This window comes from Boleophthalmus pectinirostris, unplaced genomic scaffold (assembly GCF_026225935.1).
Source record: "Boleophthalmus pectinirostris isolate CB_2022bp ecotype Guang Dong unplaced genomic scaffold, ASM2622593v1 HiC_scaffold_14, whole genome shotgun sequence".
Taxonomy (NCBI): Eukaryota; Metazoa; Chordata; class Actinopteri; order Gobiiformes; family Gobiidae; genus Boleophthalmus; species Boleophthalmus pectinirostris.
In genome coordinates, this window is record NW_026571047.1 from 1,044,204 (window position 1) to 1,065,211 (window position 21,008).

The window sequence follows — 21,008 nt, forward strand, 5'->3', positions numbered from 1 at the left end:
TTTAGTCCTGGTTTTAGTCCTGGTTTAGTCCTGGTTTAGTCCTGGTTTTAGTCCTGGTTTTAGTCCTGGTTTTAGTCCTGGTTTTAGTCCTGGTTTTAGTCCTGGTTTAGTCCTGGTTTAGTCCTTTTGGTTTAGACCTGGTTTAGTCCTGGTTTTAGTCCTCGTTTTAGTCCTGGTTTAGTCCTGGTTTAGTCCTGGTTTAGTCCTGGTTTAGTCCTGGTTTTAGACCTGGTTTAGTGTCCAGCAATGAGTGGAATTACCCAAAAAAAAGGGGATATAGCCCAAAATGTGAAAACGGTGTAATCCATTTATTTCAACAAAGTAACTGTAATCCAATTACCACTCACTGAAACAGTAACTGTAACTGAATACAGTTACTCATAATTTGTCTCTGATTACGTAACTCCGGTACATGTAATCTGTTACTCCCCAACACTGCATTTTGAATACAGTAAAAATAGAATCCTGCACATTTAAATATGACACCTGACATTTGAAGAGTAGAAATACTTTGAGCAGTTCACACGTTGCCCTCTCCTGTGTTTTGTATGATGAAAGCTGGTCCTAACAGTGAGTAAAAGCATGCAGATGAGTGCAGTGGAATAGTCTGGGGGGCAGGTGCTAAAAGGCTGCTGTGTGAGGGGAGGGAGCGCTTCATGAACACTACATTATGCCGTCATTTGACCCGGGCACATAAAACATTGATTAGTACGATTCTGACACATTCCCCAGTGGGCCGGGTGCACACGTTTGTTGACTGTATCTAAAATATGAGACTTTACGAGTAGATTAGCCGGAGTAGCTGCTGTTATTTGATCATTTGTTACATTCACAAAGCATTATTTCACATGCTGTTCATTGTTGAATATTGATCTAAATGCAGTTTATTGATTTCAGGATAAACCGCTGCATGTGGATATTCACCTGCGCCCTGACCTCACTCTGAATGTCTTTACTGCACACAGCTATACTGCTCCTCTTCAGAGCTCGTCTGTTTCTCTCTGTATGACCTGAGTGTAAATGTTTTCTCTGTGTATGACCTGAGTGTAATTTTTTTCTCTTAGTATGACCTGAGTGTCATTTTTTCTCTGTGTATGACCTGAGTGTATATGTTTTTTCTTAGTATGACGTGAGTGTAGATCTTTTCTCTGTGTATGACCTGAGTGTAAATCTTTTCTCTGTGTATGACCTGAGTGTAAATGTTTTCTCTTAGTATAACCTGAGTGTAATTTTTTTCTCTTAGTATGACCTGAGTGTAAATCTTTTTCTCTGTGTGTATGACCTGAGTGTAAATCTTTTCTCTGTGTATGACCTGAGTGTAGAATGTTTTCTCTGTGTATGACCTGAGTGTAAATATTTTCTCTGTGTATGACCTGAGTGTAGTGTAAATGTTTTCTCTGTGTACCTTGTGTAGTCTTGTTTCTCTGTATGTATGAGAGTATGTAGATATTTTTTGTGTGTGTATGACCTGAGTGTAGTTTTTTTTTTGTGTGTGTATGACCTGAGTGTAGATCTTTTTTGTGTATGACCTGAGTGTAGATCTTTTCTCTGTGTATGACCTGAGTGTAGATCTTTTTTGTGTGTGTATGACCTGAGTGTAGATATTTTTTTTGTATGTATGACCTGAGTGTAGATCTTTTTTGTGTATGACCTGAGTGTAGATCTTTTCTCTGTGTATGACCTGAGTGTAGATCTTTTTTTGTGTGTGTGTATGACCTGAGTGTAGATATTTTCTCTGTGTATGACCTGAGTGTAAATCTTTTCTCTGTGTATGAACTGAGTGTAAATCTTTTCTCTGTGTATGACTTGAGTGTAAATCTTTTCTCTGTGTATGACTTGAGTGTAAATCTTTTCTCTGTGTATGAACTGAGTGTAAATCTTTTCTCTGTGTATGACCTGAGTGTAGATCTTTTCTCTGTGTATGACCTGAGTGTAAATCATTTCTCTGTGTATGACCTGAGTGTAGATCTTTTCTCTGTGTATGACCTGAGTGTAAATCTTTTCTCTGTGTGAATGACCTGAGTGTAAATCATTTTCTCTGTGTATGACCTGAGTGTAGATCTTTTCTCTGTGTATGACCTGAGTGTAAATCTTTTCTCTGTGTATGACCTGAGTGTAGATCTTTTTTCTCTGTGTATGACCTGAGTGTAAATCTTTTCTCTGTGTATGACCTGAGTGTAGATCTTTTCTCTGTGTATGACCTGAGTGTAAATCTTTTCTCTGTGTATGACCTGAGTGTAAATCATTTCTCTGTGTATGACTTGAGTGTAAATCTTTTCTCTGTGTATGACCTGAGTGTAAATCTTTTCTCTGTGTATGATCTGAGTGTAAATCATTTCTCTGTGTATGACCTGAGTGTAGATCTTTTCTCTGTGTATGACCTGAGTGTAAATCTTTTCTCTGTGTATGACCTGAGTGTAAATCATTTCTCTGTGTATGACTTGAGTGTAAATCTTTTCTCTGTGTATGACCTGAGTGTAAATCCTTTCTCTGTGTGTGACCTGAGTGTAAATCTTTTCTCTGTGTATGACCTGAGTGTAAATCTTTTCTCTGTGTATGACTTGAGTGTAAATCTTTTCTCTGTGTATGACCTGAGTGTAAATCCTTTCTCTGTGTATGACCTGAGTGTAAATCTTTTCTCTGTGTATGACCTGAGTGTAGATCTTTTCTCTGTGTATGACCTGAGTGTAGATCTTTTCTCTGTGTATGACCTGAGTGTAGATCTTTTCTCTGTGTATGACCTGAGTGTAAATCTTTTCTCTGTGTATGACCTGAGTGTAAATCTTTTCTCTGTGAATGACCTGAGTGTAGATCTTTTCTCTGTGTATGACCTGAGTGTAGATCTGTCTGAGACCTGCAGCATGTACAAGGCTGTGGGTGGGGACAGGAGACAGGTTCATCTTGATATTTGTCCAAGTTTCTCGTCTCACCTGCAGGACAATACTGGACTCTTTAAACAGGAGTGAATCAGAAGCTGAAGTCTGGCAGTTGGAGGGTGACGGGCTTGGACCTGTGTAAGCCAGCGTAAGCCGTCCCTGTCAAAGTCTGATCTAGTCAGATCTCAGAAGCTGAGTCTGGGGAGGACTTGGATGGGAGACTGTTGGAAAAATCAGGTGCCACAGCGGGCTGTTGTGTTCTTACATTGCCTGTATAAAAGTGTGGCTAAGAGTCTCATCAAGCCTCACATGATGATGTGTCTCCTTTAACAACCCACCGGTCACAAATGTGAACACCAAAAAATGGTCTACTTATAAAGCTCTAAATGTGTTACTGTGTATATTTTCAATACAGTTCATGTATTTTGTGAAAGAATAAAGGGTTGTTGACCTCAGGTCTGAGGAACATCCAAAGATCTCTCAAAGCTGAATAGAGAAATCTGAAGAACATCTACACTTCTTTAGATAATATTTGCTAATAGTTTGAGGGACATCCAAGGTCCTCCAGCATCTACAGCTCAAGTCTGAGAAACATCTAAGGTTCATGCAGAAATAATTACGTCCCATCTGCCCCTCATACAGATGAGAACAGCCTCATTGCACTGTATTATGTGAATCGCAAAATCTGTCGAACTGAAAACAATACTTTTGTTAAATTGTCATTTAAAATAAAATTTTCATTAAAAAATAATGCTTGATCATGCCAAAGTACTGTAAGTGACACATGAATGTCATAATAGAATCTTTGGGGAAAATCTGGGCATTAATGGGTTAAAAGAATACGATACTCTAATATTAGTCTAGTATTAGTGTCTTGGTTATGTATTCCCCACACACAGATGAATACAGAGCATATTTGTGGCTGCATGCCATATAAGAACAAATCTTATTAAATTAAATTTAATCAAGCAGAAAATTACCTTTTGTACCTTCTGTAATGTTGCCCATTTAATATAACGCAGTTCTTATTCAGCTAAATATAATGGCCACTAGCGTCAAAGTTTAGAGGTCTAGATGAGGAGTGAGGGCAGGAGAGTGAACTTTAAAAACACAGAGGAGCTCAGTGGATTAGTATTGTTGAATATACAGAATATGTGAAATGTGTGGGAGTCAAAAGTGTTTGATCAGTAGAATAGCACTAGAGTGTGTGATGTAATAACGGAGCATAGCAGTGACGCATTAGCACAGTGTTTGTGGTATTACAGTGGAACAGGCCTTCTCTCTTGTGCTCACATATTGATTTTGCAGAGTCATAGCCTCTGCTGTGAAGAATGCATATTATTATATTCTATTTGGCTGTGAAGGTCAGAGGTATGGGCGCTTGCTGAGCTTCCATTGGATTAGGTGAGGAGAGTAGTGGACCGGGGCACTACCCACAGAGCCGAGCGGGATTACAAACCGTAGCTCTGCCTTGACTTGTGTGAGCGCCTGGTCCACAGTATATGAGACATTACGCTCCACATAACCACATTAGGGAGCCACAAACAGGACGAGAGCTGGCCAAGGAGCATAAAGCAGGGGGAGAGGGGCGGAGGAGAGTAAAAAGTGTCTCTATAGGGTGCGTAGGAGATGGGGGGGCAGAGCAGGTCAATACAGTGGCCCATACGTACCTTGAGAGAGAACTGGTACATGGGGTGGATTTTATTGAGGTCGTTCATTATGAAGTAGAATAAGGAGGCGCGGGCTGCAGCCGGCCGGTACTGCTCTCGGGCCTCATTGATTTTGGCCTCTGTCACCTTGGCTTCCTTCACCTGCAGTAAAGACAGAAGCAGCACAGGGGAAATCACACACACCAATATACCACTGTGTCCACAACTATACAGAGTGTGTTCATCAAGCACTCGCTGGATATGATGTTGGAGCCATTCATGTAGTACGATGCACATGTACACTGGCTTCAGACTGCAGGCTGTGATGATGGAACAAGACCACATGGAGGGAAAGAGTCACATTTCACAATTAATCACATGGGATTTTCATAAAACAGAACATTTCATCATCTAAAAGGTGAATTCACACAGTCTTAAATCTGATCATTTCTGTTAGTGATGAGATCTAAGAACTCACTGTATAAAAACAGAAATCACCATTTGAGCAATATTCATTTAAGCTTCTCCCATCTGTTGTTAATGTTATTGGTCTATAGCAGGGGTCGGCAACCCGCGGCTCCAGAGCCACATGTGGCTCTTTCATCCTTCTGTTGTGGCTCCATGTGACTTTGGAAAAGAAATAATGAGTATTGAATTATAATGTATTGTTATTTTAGTTTGTTCATTTTTAAATGCAATTCTAAATTTATAAATTTATAGATAATGGTAATCTTGTAACATTCAAATAAAATGTTCTTTCATGTAATCTAATAGAACACCTGACTGTCAGAGGCTAGAACAATCTCTGTTGTTTTGCTGCACAACATCCACAAATATAATCAATGACCTTGATATGATTTGAACACACAACCTTCTGTTCTGGTGTCAGACGCACTACTGTTGCGTCACAGAGTCTACGGCAAGCTGCTGTAGTACCAGTGACATTACATTTCATTCCAGTGGAACATCTATATGTGAAGACACAGAAGTGTCTGATGTAGCTGTATTGTCACTATGTCAGAGGGTTGTCAGATCCCTTAAGTGTTGAGGGCATTATCTCCATTCTGATTCACCGTGTTGTTGTGGCCGAGAGGTTAAGGCGACGGATTTGAAATCCGTTGGGGTCCACCCGCGCAGGTTCGAATCCTGTCAACAACGACATCTCCAGCTGAAGTTGGGGAAAGTGGCGTAGCCACGTTGACATTAACATATTGCTTCTGGGGTTTTTGTTGTTTTGTTTTTTCATTTTGACAGCAGACCTTTTGTGTGTTATTGTAGCCGAATGGTTAAGGCGATGGACTAGAAATCCGCTGAGGTTTCCCTGCACAGGTTTGAATTCTGCCAGCATTTTGCATAAAGACAGTGTCTTCTAACACAGGTCGACAGGGAAAGTGAAGGTCAATGTTTGAGACAGTGTCTTGAAGGAGCTTATCCAGGGCGGCTGCTGAAATGCCTACATCAGAGCAGAACAAAGCCTACCTGGCTCAGTTTGGCATCAGCAAGAAAACTGGCAGTGGTGGGATTTGAACCCATGCCCAGAAAGAGACAAGAGCCTTAAGGCTGAAGTATAGTTCTGCATTGACTCAACACGCACGAGGTGCACGTCGGTCAACGCAGAGGCTCTGTGTAGGGGGGGTACACGCAGACGCAGAGGCTCTGTGTAGGGGGGGGTACACACAGACGCAGAGGCTCTGTGTAGGGGGGTACACACAGACGCAGAGGCTCTGTGTAGGGGGGGTACACACAGACGCAGAGGCTCTGTGTAGGGGGGGTACACACAGACGCAGAGGCTCTGTGTAGGGGGGTACACACAGACGCAGAGGCTCTGTGTAGGGGGGGTACACACAGACGCAGAGGCTCTGTGTAGGGGGGTTACACACAGACGCAGAGGCTCTGTGTAGGGGGGTACACACAGACGCAGAGGCTCTGTGTAGGGGGGGTACACACAGACACAGACTCTTTCCTTTCATAGTTTTTGCTGCTAGGCAAATGACAGCAACTAGTGACAAAACCCAAACGGCGTTCTCTAATTATATGCTTGGGACAGTCGAGACAGAGGTGACCAGCACAGTTCCCCTCAGTGTAGTGCGCATTGTCTCTGTACTTGATTAGTAAAGTGACCGATAGGCTGAAGCCTGAATTTCCCATATGGTCTAGCGGTCAGGATTCCTGGTTTTCACCCAGGCGGCCTGGGTTCAACTCCTGGTATGGGAATTCCCAGCTTTTAGGATCAACAGTAGTGGCTTATATGCACTCACTCATTCTCTGTCTTACTACTGCTTGCTATCTGTGGTTTTGATATGATTTTGTCTGTACGGAGTCACCGTATCATTTCGCTGACTTGTGATACGACTATGAGAGGAGACTGTGATGCCACTGTGTGACAGACTGCTTCAACTTGCGATGGTGGTATAGTGGTTAGCATAGCTGCCTTCCAAGCAGCTGACCCGGGTTTGATTCCCGGCCATCACAGTCTGTGTCAGTTGTGAATTATGGTGATTTCCATGTGTTTGGAGGGAGTACTTGTGTGTGGAATTCATTCCTTCCAAAACATAGGTCTGTATAGCTAGTGCACATATACAGCTCTTAACACTTTTGTCGCTCAAAATATGCATCACAGTCGCCAATGTGCGACACCAGGCACCGATGTGGCAGCCCAAACTTAACGGAACCAGCAGCACAATTTATTGAGCTTTTCAACACCTGGGAGATAAATTATGGATAAATCCAAGAAAAGAAAACAAATTCTGAAGAAAACAGAATGTTTAATGTTATGTGGGCAAATAAATTTTCTTTCACTGCTGACTGGTACATGTGATAAAATGATGCTGGAACATAGAAGCAGACGGAATTTTTGGTTTGCTGCAAATTTAAGTTTGGATTTTTATTTCCTATGAGGAGGACTCAAATATACATTGAGTAACACTGAGTGTTTAATGCAGCTTTGCCACATTTGTTTATGTTTTACAGAAACAAAACTTAAAACCATATGGCTCATTTACATGAACTATAAGCACTGAAAAAACAGCTCTCTCTTTGTGCGCTCATGCTGTCAGCTTCTGTTGAACTAAAGGACATAACTCAGTGGAAAATGAATGTCCTCTCTGTGACAGAGGGATGTTCTGCTGATGGTGAGTCTGTTCTGTGCTTCAATCTTGTTGGAGATGGTTTATGCTAAATTCTTCAGAGATTATATGTCTGCAGATCATACAGATAGACTCTATATATCACAGGTGTCAAACATACGGCCCGGGGGCCAGATCCGGCCCTCCAAGACCTTTAATCTGGCCCTCGGCTGATTTTTTACTAATATTTGAATTATATTTTCTATTATAATCTTGTTAATTTTCTGTGGTGTTTATCACAGCAGCGTCTCCAGTGCCTCTGTACGTGGCCCCTCCCACCAGAGCAACACAAATGAAGACTTGTCTCTTTCCAAACGCTCTTAAAGGACGATCGTTTTGACTGTTGACCGTGACACCCTCATCAGAAAAATGTCCAACATGAGAAAAGTGGAGCCGAGTGCATGTTCATGTTAAAACATTGTGTTGAAATTGAATTTTTCTTAAAGTTTCAGGTTGTTCATAATATTATAATATTTTGTAAAAAAAAAAAAAAAAAAAAAAAAAGAGTTCATCAATTAAAAAATATTTCTGTAATAGATTTGTGTTTCTCTGCACAAATATTTGAACTTACTGTTATTTTTGGGGTTTATATGTCATGAGTTTTCTGATCCAGCTCCTTTGGATCAAAGTAGATTGAACACGACCCCCGGAACAAAATGAGTTTGACACCCCTGCTATATATGAATGGACATATATTCTCTGTAGTATTTCTTTGATTTCATAAATGCAACACACTTTAGGCTTTTATACGGAGCAAACACGTAAAAAAAAATTAAATTAAAATAAAATAAATTGTATGTAGTGTTATCCTCATTTTAGATGTCAGAAAGTTTTTGTGGCTCTGGGTGTTTTCTTTTTCTGTAGAGACGCTCCAAATTCCAAATGGCTCTTTGAGTATTTAATGCTGCCGACCCCTGGTCTATAGAATGTGGTGATACCATCCTCTAGAATTTTATGGCATAATTTGAAATGGAGAGCAGGGGCCTAAAATGTTTTTGAAATAAAAACAATAAAAAATTAAAAAAAATTATAAAATAAACTTCTCAACTTCCAAACTTCTCATTAAGTCATTACAGGCAAACGTTTCAATCTTGTACCCATCTTGGAGACTTGTGTTCGCTGAAGAAGAACAAAATCAAGAAGGAGCCCTAACCCGGAATTGTTTGTTTGCATTCGTAGGATTTGTTCTTCTAGTAAAGAAAAAAATGTGCGAGTGTCAAAATGTTCATAAGAAGGCCTTAAATAGAAATTTGTACTTCACTCAACTCTATGCTCCCATATTTGTGGGAATATAGGATTCTGGTGAAGGTTAAGGCCTGGTGTAGAGATTCTGGTGAAGGTTAAGGCCTGGTGTAGAGATTCTAGTGAAGGTTAGAGTCTCGTAGATTCTGGTGAAGGTTAGGTCCAGGGTGAGAGTAGAGGTTATGGATTTACTTCCAAAAAGATCGTGCAAATGTATGAAAACCTGTCTGTGGAAACATAGGTACACTCCCAGAGATTTAACCTTGGTTCTTTCCATTTTTCAGATTTATAAGGCCCCAATATGTGAAATGAACCATAAACCAGCTCAACAAATCTGCAGTCTGACAGTCTAACAGCAAATTCCACCTGAGAATTCTGACCTGTCCTCCACCTCAGTTTTAAACTAAAGGCTTTTTTGATGTCACATGAACCCAGCCTGTTGGTTTAATTCAGACACTAGAATATGCAAACTAGAATATGAGGATTTGGACAAAGTCAGGTCCTTATTATCCCTTTACAAATACCCAGTAGGAAACAATCATGTATATAAGATAGGTCCTGAAGTGGTTTTATGACACATTTGATCCCATCTACATTAAACAGCATAGAATATTGTGATGTCATCTGGAACTCAGTCTGCACACAAATGACTTAAATTAGACTTTAATCTGAGCTTTATTTTAACACAATTTAGCTGGAGCTCTAACTACTAACTCTTTTTTGTTTTTGTTTTTTTCTCAGTCACTCTTACCTTTTTTTTTTTTTTGGTTGTTGTAAATAAAATCACCTAAACAGGACCATGAACACTCATATTGACAGTGCTGGGGAGTAACAGATTACATGTACTGGAGTTATGTAATCAGAGTACAAATTATGAGTAACTGTATTCAGTTACAGTTACTGTTTCAGTGAGTGGTAATTGGATTACAGTTATTTTGTTAAAATAAATGGGTTACACGGCGGTATTTTCCTGTTTTCACATTTTGGGCTATATCCTTTTTTTTTTTTTTCTTTTGGTAATTCCACTCATTGCTGGAAACTAAACCAGGTCTAAACCAGGACTAAACCAGGAGTAAAACCAGGTCTAAAACCAGGCATAAAGTAGATCTAAACTAGATCTAAACCAGGTCTAAACCAGGTCTAAAACAGGATTTAACAGGACTAAATCATGCTGGGTGGACGTGTCTCTTTATCTTCTATCAGTAATATTTTTAATTTGGTTAAGTAAGGTCTGGGCTTTTTATTTTCTTTTAGCAGATAAAACATCTTATGTTACGATATCCTAGTCTTTGTTACTCTACAGCAAAGCAAGTAATCCAAAGTACTCAGATTACGTTACTCACTTTAAGTAATTTAATGGATTATTTTACAAACTACAATTTGGACTATGTAATCTGTAATCTGTAGGGGAATACATTTTCAAGTAACCTTCCCAACACTGCGCATTGATCACAGGCTCCTGAAAATGTGTTCTTTAAACCCATTTTGTACTTTTCCTTGAGTTTTCATATGATCTTAAAACATGTTTTGTTGGTGTTTGCTCATGTGTGCACTGTCAGCATGGTGACCGCTGAACATTATATGCACAGATAAATCTGCATTACCCATAGCCTGATGTCACTGCGAAGCATCAATAGTTGGCAACGTGGGTAAAGTGTTTTGCCAAATGATGCTTTATTACGTGTATGTAGCAGGACTCAAACTGCCGACCGTTAGCACTCCGAGCAAGTTGAGCTACTATCTGTCCTACCTCCTGTTCCTATAAGCTACAATGCTATACGAGAAAAACTTTGATTTTTCTTAATGAAACTTTGACTCAGAATGTACATTTATTTCACTTTATTTCAGAGTGTTATTAATTGGAAGCCTTTCTGTTTGAGCCCCTCTCCTCCCACAGACTGTTTCAAAGTAAAACTGTAGGAGTAATTGTGTTAAAGGCTGCCCATCTGCAGAGTGACAGCTTTTATCTGCAGTGCAGCAGCAGCTCTGCCTCACCACACTCGCTTCACACAGCGCTGTGAGCCCCTGTGTGCTAATATTCACTCCAGCAGAGTGGATTCAACCTCCACCAGGCAAGTTTTACACACGCTAACTGTTAAGAAGTGTCCAGTGATTTTATGATGGTGTTCAATGCCTGTTTTGTCTTTTTACAAGTGTTTGGATAGTTAATAATCACTATAATATAAAACAGAAGTAAAAGCGCCAATCTGCCCCATTGTAGAGCCTTTGACTAAAAGAATTCTTGGTCGACCAAAGACATGTCCTGCAGATTGACGAGTCGACTAAAAAGGGGGCGTGACAAAAGCTCTCAAAACTATTCTGTACCTCTGTGTACACCTGCAGGACGAGTTTATGCAAAAACTACTATTTATGCAGAAAAAAGGACGAGGAAACTATGTACTTATATTAGTGTTTATATTATTAGATTAAAATATTTAATCGCAATTAATCTTGTGAATGTGATAGTTAACTCGAGCTTAATTGCATATTAATCAAACATTTTTTTTTCCCTTGAATAATAATTTTAATCCTCTTATCAACATAGAAAAGTAGATTTGCGCAGCCCATTTTGTGCAGACGTTTTTTTTGTTGTTGTTTTTTTTGCAAACCATAACAATTTTCAGTGAGACAACTTCGTGTTGGATGTTCCACTCTCATGTTGCACTTTCATGAAGTGCTCTGCGTCAGTATGTGTGAAGTGCCTCTTCTGTCTTCAGAGCAGTCAAAGAGACTGAAGCTCCCACTGTGGGTGAAACAATGTGCTGTGACCTGAGGTAGTTCTCATGACTGAGGGTCGTCCAGTTATCTCCAGTTAGTGCGACTGGTGTTTATCTGCCTCAATGCTGCTGTACTAAAGACGCACTCACACTAGGACTTTTGAACAGTGTCATGCTCAAGCACGATTCTGTAGAATTCTATGGCCTGCACTTACACCTGCACTTACACCTACACTCACACCTGCACTCACACCTGCACTCACACCTGCACTTACACCTACACTCACACCTGCACTCACACCTACACTCACACCTGCACTCACACCTGCACTCACACCTGCACTCACACCTACACTCACACCTACACTCACACCTGCACTCACACCTACACTCACACCTACACTCACACCTGCACTCACACCTGCACTCACACCTGCACTCACACCTGCACTCACACCTACACTTACACCTGCACTCACACCTGCACTCACACCTGCACTCACACCTACACTCACACCTACACTGCACTCACACCTGCACTCACACCTACACTTACACCTGCACTCACACCTACACTCACACCTGCACTCACACCTGCACTTACACCTACACTCACACCTGCACTCACACCTGCACTCACACCTGCACTTACACCTACACTCACACCTTCACTCACACTGTACTCACACCTACACTCACACCTGCACTCACACCTACACTCACACCTACACTTACACCTGTACTTACACCTGCACTCACACCTGCACTCACACCTACACTTACACCTGCACTCACACCTACACTCACACCTACACTTACACCTGTACTTACACCTGCACTCACACCTGCACTCACACCTGCACTCACACCTACACTCACACCTGCACTCACACCTGCACTTACACCTGCACTCACACCTGCACTCACACCTACACTTACACCTGCACTCACACCTACACTCACACCTACACTACACCACTGTACTTACACCTGCACTCACACCTGCACTCACACCTGCACTCACACCTCACACCTACACTCACACCTGCACTCACACCTGTACTCACACCTACACTCACACCTGCACTCACACACTACACTCACACCTACACACTTACACCTGTACTTCACACTGCACTCACACCTGCACTCACACCTACACTTACACCTGCACTCACACCTACACTCACACCTACACTTACACCTGTACTCACACCTGCACTCACACCTGCACTCACACCTGCACTCACACCTGCACTCACACCTGCACTTACACCAGCACTCACACCTGCACTCACTGCACTTACACCTGCACTTACACCTGCACTCACACCTGCTCTCACACCTGCTCTCACACACCCTGCACTCACACCTGCACTCACACCTGCACTTACACTACACTACACTCACACCTGCACTCACACCTACACTTACACCTACATTCACACCTACATTCACACCTGCACTCACACCTGCACTCACACCTGCACTCACACCTGCACTCACACCTGCACTCACAACTACACTTACACCTGCACTCACACCTGCACTCACACCAGCACTCACAACTACACTTACACCTGAACACGTGGAACTGAGCGACAGCCTAATGACATCATCACATGGTGCTGTTTGTTTACATGTCACACAGCAGAACTACCGCTTTTAGGGGAGAAAATAAGACCAGCACCATGAAATATCTATTAAATAATGAGACTGATATGAGTCCTAAAGCACTCTTCTGTGAGTTTATGGATATAATAGCAGCGCAGAGCAGTGAGGACAGCTGGAGGAGAGAGGCTGCAAAACATTTGTCGCTGTCCAAGGTCCTTATCCAAGATAAGCGTGGATTCACCATATGTTCTGGAGTGGACTTTATTTAGTGTTTTCTTCATATGACTATCATCAGTGCACCTGACTGGGCTCGTATAGTGAAGTCGTGCATGTGCAACTGTGTCGTGCTTCGGCCCACATCCAACCGGGACTTCTCGGTTTTTACAAATTGCTTTCCTTCCTGTTTACAGTCGGATCCTGTAGTTTTTCTAACATTACTAGTGGCCACATCTTATGAAAAAACTAGTTCATAAGGTCATAAAGAGCATAAAATTGTTTTGCATTAACTCATTAATGGTGCAATATTTTTGACAGCACCAATTTATATAAAGACAGATTCAACTTTGGAATAATCTGTTTAATCTAAAAAAAAAAAAAAAAAAAAAAAAACATCAACAGATTTTGGTCGACTAAGACTCCATGGACCAATTAATGGACTGAACAATATCTCTGAGCTAAAGATTTATAAGATATTATGTGAAGTACCACTGAGTTTACCACTTCACTTTCAAGGGAGTCCTGAGTACAAAACACAATTAAAAACTTTAAATGCCTTATGAAACATTATGAAAACCTACTATTAAAAGTACTGATACTTTGCAGATGACCTCATTAACATGCTATCTAACAGCACTGCTCTGTCTGAAGCTCTGCTACTCCAATTAGATTTTAATCTGCTCTTTTTTTTTATTTTGAACAATCTGAGCAGAAAGACGTGACTTTTTTGGAGCCACAAAAGGTGAGAGGAGGTCTTTCCATAGATTTAAAAGTGTTGGTAGTTTGTTCCGCTCTGTTCTAGTTTTATAAGAGAATGCTGATCGGCCTAGAGCTCTTTCTCTTTAGGTATGCTACACGGGCCAGTGCATGTTGACCTTGTCGTGGACCCAATCTCGTATCTCATCTCGTCTTGTGAAAATTGTGTCTTGGTCCCGTCCCTGATCCAAAATCGTACCTTCTCCTGTATGTCGGCGGCCGTGCGCTTAGTGATCTCCAGGTTCTCCACCAGCTCTGTGTCCCCCAGGAAGTCCCCAGAGGCTGAAGACAGGCGGGACAGCAGGTTGTCCTCCAGGGTCTTCAGGGTGATCTTAAAGCCGTTCTGCTCCGTGGTCAGCTCAGACTGCACAAACACACACACACATACAAACACACACCCGGACAGAGAATGTGCATTACGTCAAAGCAGCGTTTAAAGGACCCATATTAAACTATTTTCTGAGTTGTGTTACAATGTAGTTTCTTCATCACAAGCACGTCTGGAGTTGTGTTTTGTTTCATTCACACATATTTAACACACAAACCCAGTATATAGATCTTTTTCACAACGTCTGGAAGTGCCGTGATTTTGGGTAAACGTCACTTTAATGTCCAGTTCATGGTTTTCTATGGCAAAATATCTGTGTAAATGTGTGTCTTATTCTCCAGCAGCTTCATAAATCTGCCCCATCACCAAATCTTCATCCAACAAGGTCCACAAAGGATAAACATTCTAACATGAAGAATTTATCCACAACTATCAAGAGAAGAAAGACGAAAACGTGAAGACGAACAACGATGACGCATTAGTGACACAATCAACAAAAGTAATGTTATGGTCATGAATAACATAAGTAATAAGTAGTGATGGGCGAATGGAGCCTGGTGAAGCGTTGACACCTCAGTCGCAATATTGTCTCAAATGGTTGGACGTGTCTGAGGCCTCGGAGAAACACTGACCTCTAGTGGACAAATTTAACCATAGACACGCAGATGTCTCAGCATCAGTGTAAGACAAGAGTTGTGTACAGAGCATACACCACACCTAACAACAATAATAATAATGATGATTTAAAATAATATGGAAAGCGCAACATAAATAACATGCTGTAAATAAGAAAATAGGTGTTACCTTGTTAGGTGGAATTAGATCAAAGTGATCCCAAAACATGGATCGCTTTTTTCCACTTGTAGATGCCATCGAAAATGAAACAAATGTCAAAAGTCGCCAAAATCACCACTAACGTCACACAATACTCCTCACTACCCAACATGTTTAACAAATATTGATGCATCTTTTATGCTGTAGCAGTTTAGCGTTTGTCAAACCACAGAAGTGCGCTGAACACTCTGAAGCATCTGAACCAATCACAGAGCGGAACCTTCGCTGAGCCAATGAAACTCTTCGATACACTGAAGCGATTGACACGCAGAGAGAAGCAGTAGGGGAGGGACCGACACTTCCGCACTTTGGTCACGTGAGCGGCTGCTGCGAGACGAGCTCCGAGGCAGCGCTTCAGAGTGATTTGTTTCAGAAAGAACGAGACGTGCTCCAGAGCTCCGACTCATTTGCCCATCATTAGTAATAAGTAATTCACTAATAAGTAACTTGTGAACTCAGACTCTAGAATTAAAATTAAAAATCAATTTCATGATGTAGATATTAGCACAGATGTTCACGGATTACATGTTTTAATTTGAATTGTAGAATGAGTCTGAGTGAACAAGTTCCTTCTGTTTTATTCATGATCATAACATTAGTTTTGTTCAGTGTCACGTGTTGCTGTTGTTTCCTTTAAGTTTTGTTCTTTCTTCTCTTGATAGTTGAAGATAAGTTCTTCATGTTAGAATGTTTATCCTTTGTGGACCTTGTTGGATGAAGATTTGGTGATGGAGCAGATTTATGAAGCTGTTGGAGAATACGCCACACATTTACACAGATATTTTGCCACAGAAAAGCATGAACTGGAAGTGACATTGACCCCTAGATCGTGGCACCTTCGTCCGTTGTGAAAAATGTCTGTTTAGGCTGAGTTCTTCTCTCAAACAGAAAACACCCTGTTCCACCTTCTGGCATCATGTGGCAATACAGGAAGTGCTCCACTGTGTTTTTAAAATCCATTCTCATCTGGATAATCTCTACTCTGGAATTGCCAATCTCTAATGAAAAAGGTAAAAGAAGCTGTTCAATTGAAAACTACCACTTCAAGAGATCACAAGATGTAGAGAGACTAAAAATAAACAGTAACTTGAAACATCTGAATAAAAGTAAACACAAACACAGGTCTGTGTTTGACCAAAAAAAAAAGATAAAGTCATGAGAGTAAGTTTTCTGTAATGAACCTTTAAATAGGACTGGAGAACGGAAGACTTTAGCTCCAATGTAAAATACAGTGAAAAATAGTCACACTGATTTGGACCTCTGAGTGACATTTTCTCAGAGGTTCTGTGTTCCAGTTGTCAAGTCAGACTAAAAGTGCAGTTTATTACAGTGTTTATCCAGTAATGACTCATGAAAGTGAGAAAACTGGGAAAATGCTTAAGTTCAACTAGGTTAAAGACCCTGTAAGGTTTGTAGGACTTGAGACTTGACAAGACTTAATGTTTCTCCTAAAAAAAAAAAAAAAAAAAAAAAATATATATATATATATATATATATATATATATATATATATATATATATATATATACACACACACAGAACTACAAAGATCCACAAAGAACATGTTTCTTCATGACAAAGTAACTGTTATTTAGCATATTTAAATCTGAATTATTTCTATTCTGACCATAATGAATCACACTAAGATCCTGTCAAATCATTTAAACAGGAAAAAAATTGCATTTCTAATATAAACACTCATATATACATTCACTGTGACTTTTTAAGTTCAATTTACTTAAAAAGTCATATAAAGTGCAAAAATCTAAGTTATACTTTGGTTTAAAACTTGACATGACTTGAAGCTCAAAGCAGAGGACTGGGACTTGACCTGGACTTATGAGCCCATGACTCAAGACTCGATTTGGACTTGACTTGGGCTTGAGGTCAAAGACTTGAGACTTACTTGAGAATCACAAAACAACGCCTTGGTCCCACCTCTGACTCATATCAGTGAATAATTTAGATGTTCAGAAAGCAAAGGTCAGTGAGAAGTGACTTTGGACCAGTGCAAACTGTTTCAAATGAACTGGTTGTGTTTTTCATGTTTTTAATGATATGTAAAGTTCTTGTGAGTGTTGGAGTGAGCTGCAGCTTTTGTAGAAGCCCTGCAGTGTTATTATGGCTGTGAGAGCAAAGCCAGTTTCCAAGAAGGAATTCACAGCAGGTGGAACATTCCAGTTTGAATTTACAAATTGGAACTCAGAATATCCAATCTTCAAGGATAAATGGAACAAAATGGTTTGATATTAACTAGAGTTATTCAAAGAGAATAAATATAAACACTCAGTGCAGAGAGGACACACTGTTCTAACATGGTTGCTCATAAAAAGTTGTTTTTACAGAATCTGTCCCCTTTAAAGCAGACCTGTTGTGCTTGTGTCTGCTGTATCGTTATAATCTATGACCCCAGTGAATCATTTTGTTATAATTTACACATTTTAAATCATAATATTCATCTCAAATGAAGAAACAATCCCACTGGGAGCTGATGTCGCTGTCAACATCATCACAACAACAAACAGAGAGCTGAGCATTGTTTTTTTTTTGTTTTTTTCATTTGTACCAAAATGGCTTCACAACACTGCCAAATCTTAAAAATAAAATAGAATTGGAGAATGAAGTAAGCATAGAGCAGTGGAAATAGGGGTTGATCAGTAATATGATTTCAGTTTTCGATTTTGTGTTTAAATGAAAAATGGTAAAATGGGATAACGGCCGTTTCCCGTTTCCGTGACTTAAACCGCGATGCCGAACTGAATCAGGACTAAACTGGTCTCAGTCTGATCTTATCCCAGTCTGGTTCTGGTCTCAGTCCTGGTCTCAGCCCTGGTCTGGTCCTGGTCTGGTCCCAGTCTCAGTCCTGATCATCCTACAGTCTATGCAGGCGCACCGACACTAAGTCCTGGTTCAGTCCTGGTTTAGTCCTGGTTTAGTCCTGTTTTAGTCCTGGTTTAGTCCTGGTTCAGTCCTGGTTCAGTCCTGGTTTAGTCCTGGTTCAGTCCTGGTTCAGCCCTGGTTTAGTCCTGTTTTAGTCCTGGTTTAATCCTGGTTCAGTCCTGGTTCAGTCCTGGTTCAGTCCTGGTTCAGTCCTGGTTTAATCCTGGTTCAGTCCTGGTTTAGTCCTGGTTTAGTCCTGGTTTAGTCCTGGTTCAGTCCTGGTTCAGTCCTGGTTTAGACCTGTTTTAGTCCTGGTTCAGTCCTGGTTCAGTCCTGGTTCAGTCCTGGTTTAGTCCTGGTTTAGACCTGTTTTAGTCCTGGTTTAATCCTGGTTCAGTCCTGGTTCAGTCCTGGTTTAGTCCTGGTTTAATCCTGGTTCAGTCCTGTTTTAGTCCTGGTTTAATCCTGGTTCAGTCCTGGTTCAGTCCTGGTTCAGTCCTGGTTTAGTCCTGGTTCAGTCCTGGTTTAGTCCTGGTTCCTGGTTTAGTCCTGGTTTTAGTCCTGGTTCAGTCCTGGTTTAGTCCTGGTTTAGTCCTGGTTTAGTCAGGTCCTGGTTCAGTCCTGGTTTAGTCCTGGTTTAGTCCTGGTTTAGTCCTGGTTCAGTCCTGGTTCAGTCCTGGTTTAGTCCTGGTTTAGTCCTGGTTTAGTCCTGGTTTCGACCTGGTTCAGTCCTGGTTCAGTCCTGGTTTAGTCCTGGTTTTAGTCCTGGTTTAGTCCTGGTTCAGTCCTGGTTTAGTCCTGGTTTAGTCCTGGTTTAGTCCTGGTTTAGTCCTGGTTTAGTCCTGGTTCCTGGTTCAGTCCTGGTTTAGTCCTGGTTTAGTCCTGGTTCAGTCCTGGTTTCGACCTGGTTTCGACCTGTTTTAGTCCTGGAACGAATCATTATCTGTTTTTGAATTTTGGTTTGGAGACAAATAATGGTTGGTTTTACTTTGAAAAACAAATGAACGAATGACACACAGATTAAACACAAATGACTCCAAACACAACTTGAGAGCTTCCGTGACAAGGGGAAACTATAACAGGGTTAAAATCTCTGAAAAGTCGATTTTGCAGAACAGATCTGCTTTAAACAAACCAAGAGCTTTGGATTTGTACCAGAAGTCTCCTGAGTCCTGTTTAACACACACGATTCTAGAGTTTTCCTCCTGTCCCCGGCCCAAAGAGGACGTGACATCACAGGTCAATATGAAGCCTTGGATCCTGAAGGACACTTCAAAGACAAAACAGATCGATGCTCCGTCCATCAGCCGACCACAGCCCCGATGAACCCCTCCTGTCCCCGCCCCACGTCCACCAGCAGCAGACCTGTCCCTCCTGTCCCGCCCACGTCCACCAGCAGACCTGTCCTCCTGTCCACGTCCACAGCAGCAGACCTGTCCCTCCTGTCCACGTCCACCAGCAGCAGCCAGCACCTGTCCCCTCCTCCACCAGCAGCAGACCTGTCCCTCCTGTCCACGTCCACCAGCAGCAGACCTGTCCCTCCTGTCCACGTCCACCAGCAGCAGGCCTGTCCCTCCTGTCCACGTCCACCAGCAGCAGACCTGTCCCTCCTGTCCACGTCACCAGCAGCAGACCTGTCCCTCCTGTCCACGTCACCAGTGTCCCTCCTGTCCACGTCAGCAGCAGCACGTCAGCAGCAGACCTGTCCCTCCTGTCCCCACCAGCAGCAGCCTGTCCCTCCTGTCCACGTCCACCAGCAGCAGACCTGTCCCTCCTGTCCCACGTCCACCAGCAGCAGACCTGTCCTGTCCACGTCCACAGCAGCCTGTCCACCAGCAGCAGACCTGTCCCTGTCCACGTCCACCAGCAGCAGACCTGTCCCTCCTGTCCACGTCCACCAGCAGCAGACCTGTCCCTGTCCACCAGCAGCTGTCCCTCCTGTCAGCCACCAGCAGCAGACCTGTCCACGCAGCAGGTCCACCGGCTGTCCCTCCTGTCCACGTCCACCAGCAGCAGGCCTGTCCCTCCTGTCCACGTCCACTACCGTGGGGCTAAACCGTGGCGGTGATGGGGCTGTCAGTCGTGCCGCTGGGAGGAGGCTTTGATGCGGCAGGAAAGAGCATGGCTGGTGTGATGTGAGTACACAGACCGCAGCCCTGAGCTCCTCTCCGCAGACGGATTACGCCTCTGTCTGCTAATAAGGCTGCTCAGGCTTTGTTCTGGCTTTGTTGTAGTTGAGGGGGAAAAAAAAAGTTCTTTGTGAAATGTGGGAACAAAGTGGCCAAAGCCTCATAAGCATCTGCAATGACTTGTCCCTCAGTCTCCTTCACTAAAGTGTGTTCCTGCTGAGAATGAGTTTGTGCTATCAAAGTTTGTCTTTGAGGAGAACCAACCCACACCCCAAAAAGTGTTTGATAAGAAAACACTGGTATGACTTGTAATAAGGCAGTATAAACACATAAGAAAAGATCGAATGTTGCCAAATACAGTTTATAAAAATGACAGGCTTTTCCTGGAGAAACTCTCTTGGTTTTTTGCATAGAAACAACAGAGACAGCAGAGAAATAAATAATTAACCCTCACAGTGACTCACAAAGACATTTAAAGATCCTTTTATTCTCCAAACTGACTCTTGTGAGCTATAAGTCATGTTATAATGCTATTCCCACCTCAAAAACAGAGCTGCAGTTGTGTTTTGTTTCATTCTCACATGTTTGAGTAACTCTTTATTATCAGTCTGTCTGCTTCTCCAAAGCTCAGAATGCTTTGTT

The 21,008-nt window shown here is 41.9% G+C and overlaps 1 protein-coding gene and 3 non-coding genes across 5 annotated transcripts in view; 3 read left to right on the top strand and 1 right to left on the bottom strand.

Moving 5' to 3' along the window:
- Positions 1 to 21,008, bottom strand: part of LOC110154053 (dynein axonemal heavy chain 9) — a 567,616-nt gene that overhangs the window by 175,313 nt on the left and 371,295 nt on the right. For both annotated transcript variants that reach the window (XM_020917987.2, XM_055150409.1), the window contains exons 64-65: positions 14,395 to 14,559; positions 4,547 to 4,687 (exon numbers count right to left, since the gene is read on the bottom strand). In XM_020917987.2, the coding sequence (XP_020773646.2) occupies positions 4,547 to 4,687; positions 14,395 to 14,559 (306 nt within the window). The remainder of the gene's footprint in view (positions 1 to 4,546; positions 4,688 to 14,394; positions 14,560 to 21,008) is intronic.
- Positions 5,602 to 5,683, top strand: trnas-uga (transfer RNA serine (anticodon UGA)). Its single transcript has one exon. It is a non-coding gene; the product is annotated as a tRNA-Ser (tRNA).
- trnae-uuc (transfer RNA glutamic acid (anticodon UUC)) lies at positions 6,668 to 6,739 on the top strand. The gene has a single exon. It is a non-coding gene; the product is annotated as a tRNA-Glu (tRNA).
- trnag-ucc (transfer RNA glycine (anticodon UCC)) lies at positions 6,926 to 6,997 on the top strand. Its single transcript has one exon. It is a non-coding gene; the product is annotated as a tRNA-Gly (tRNA).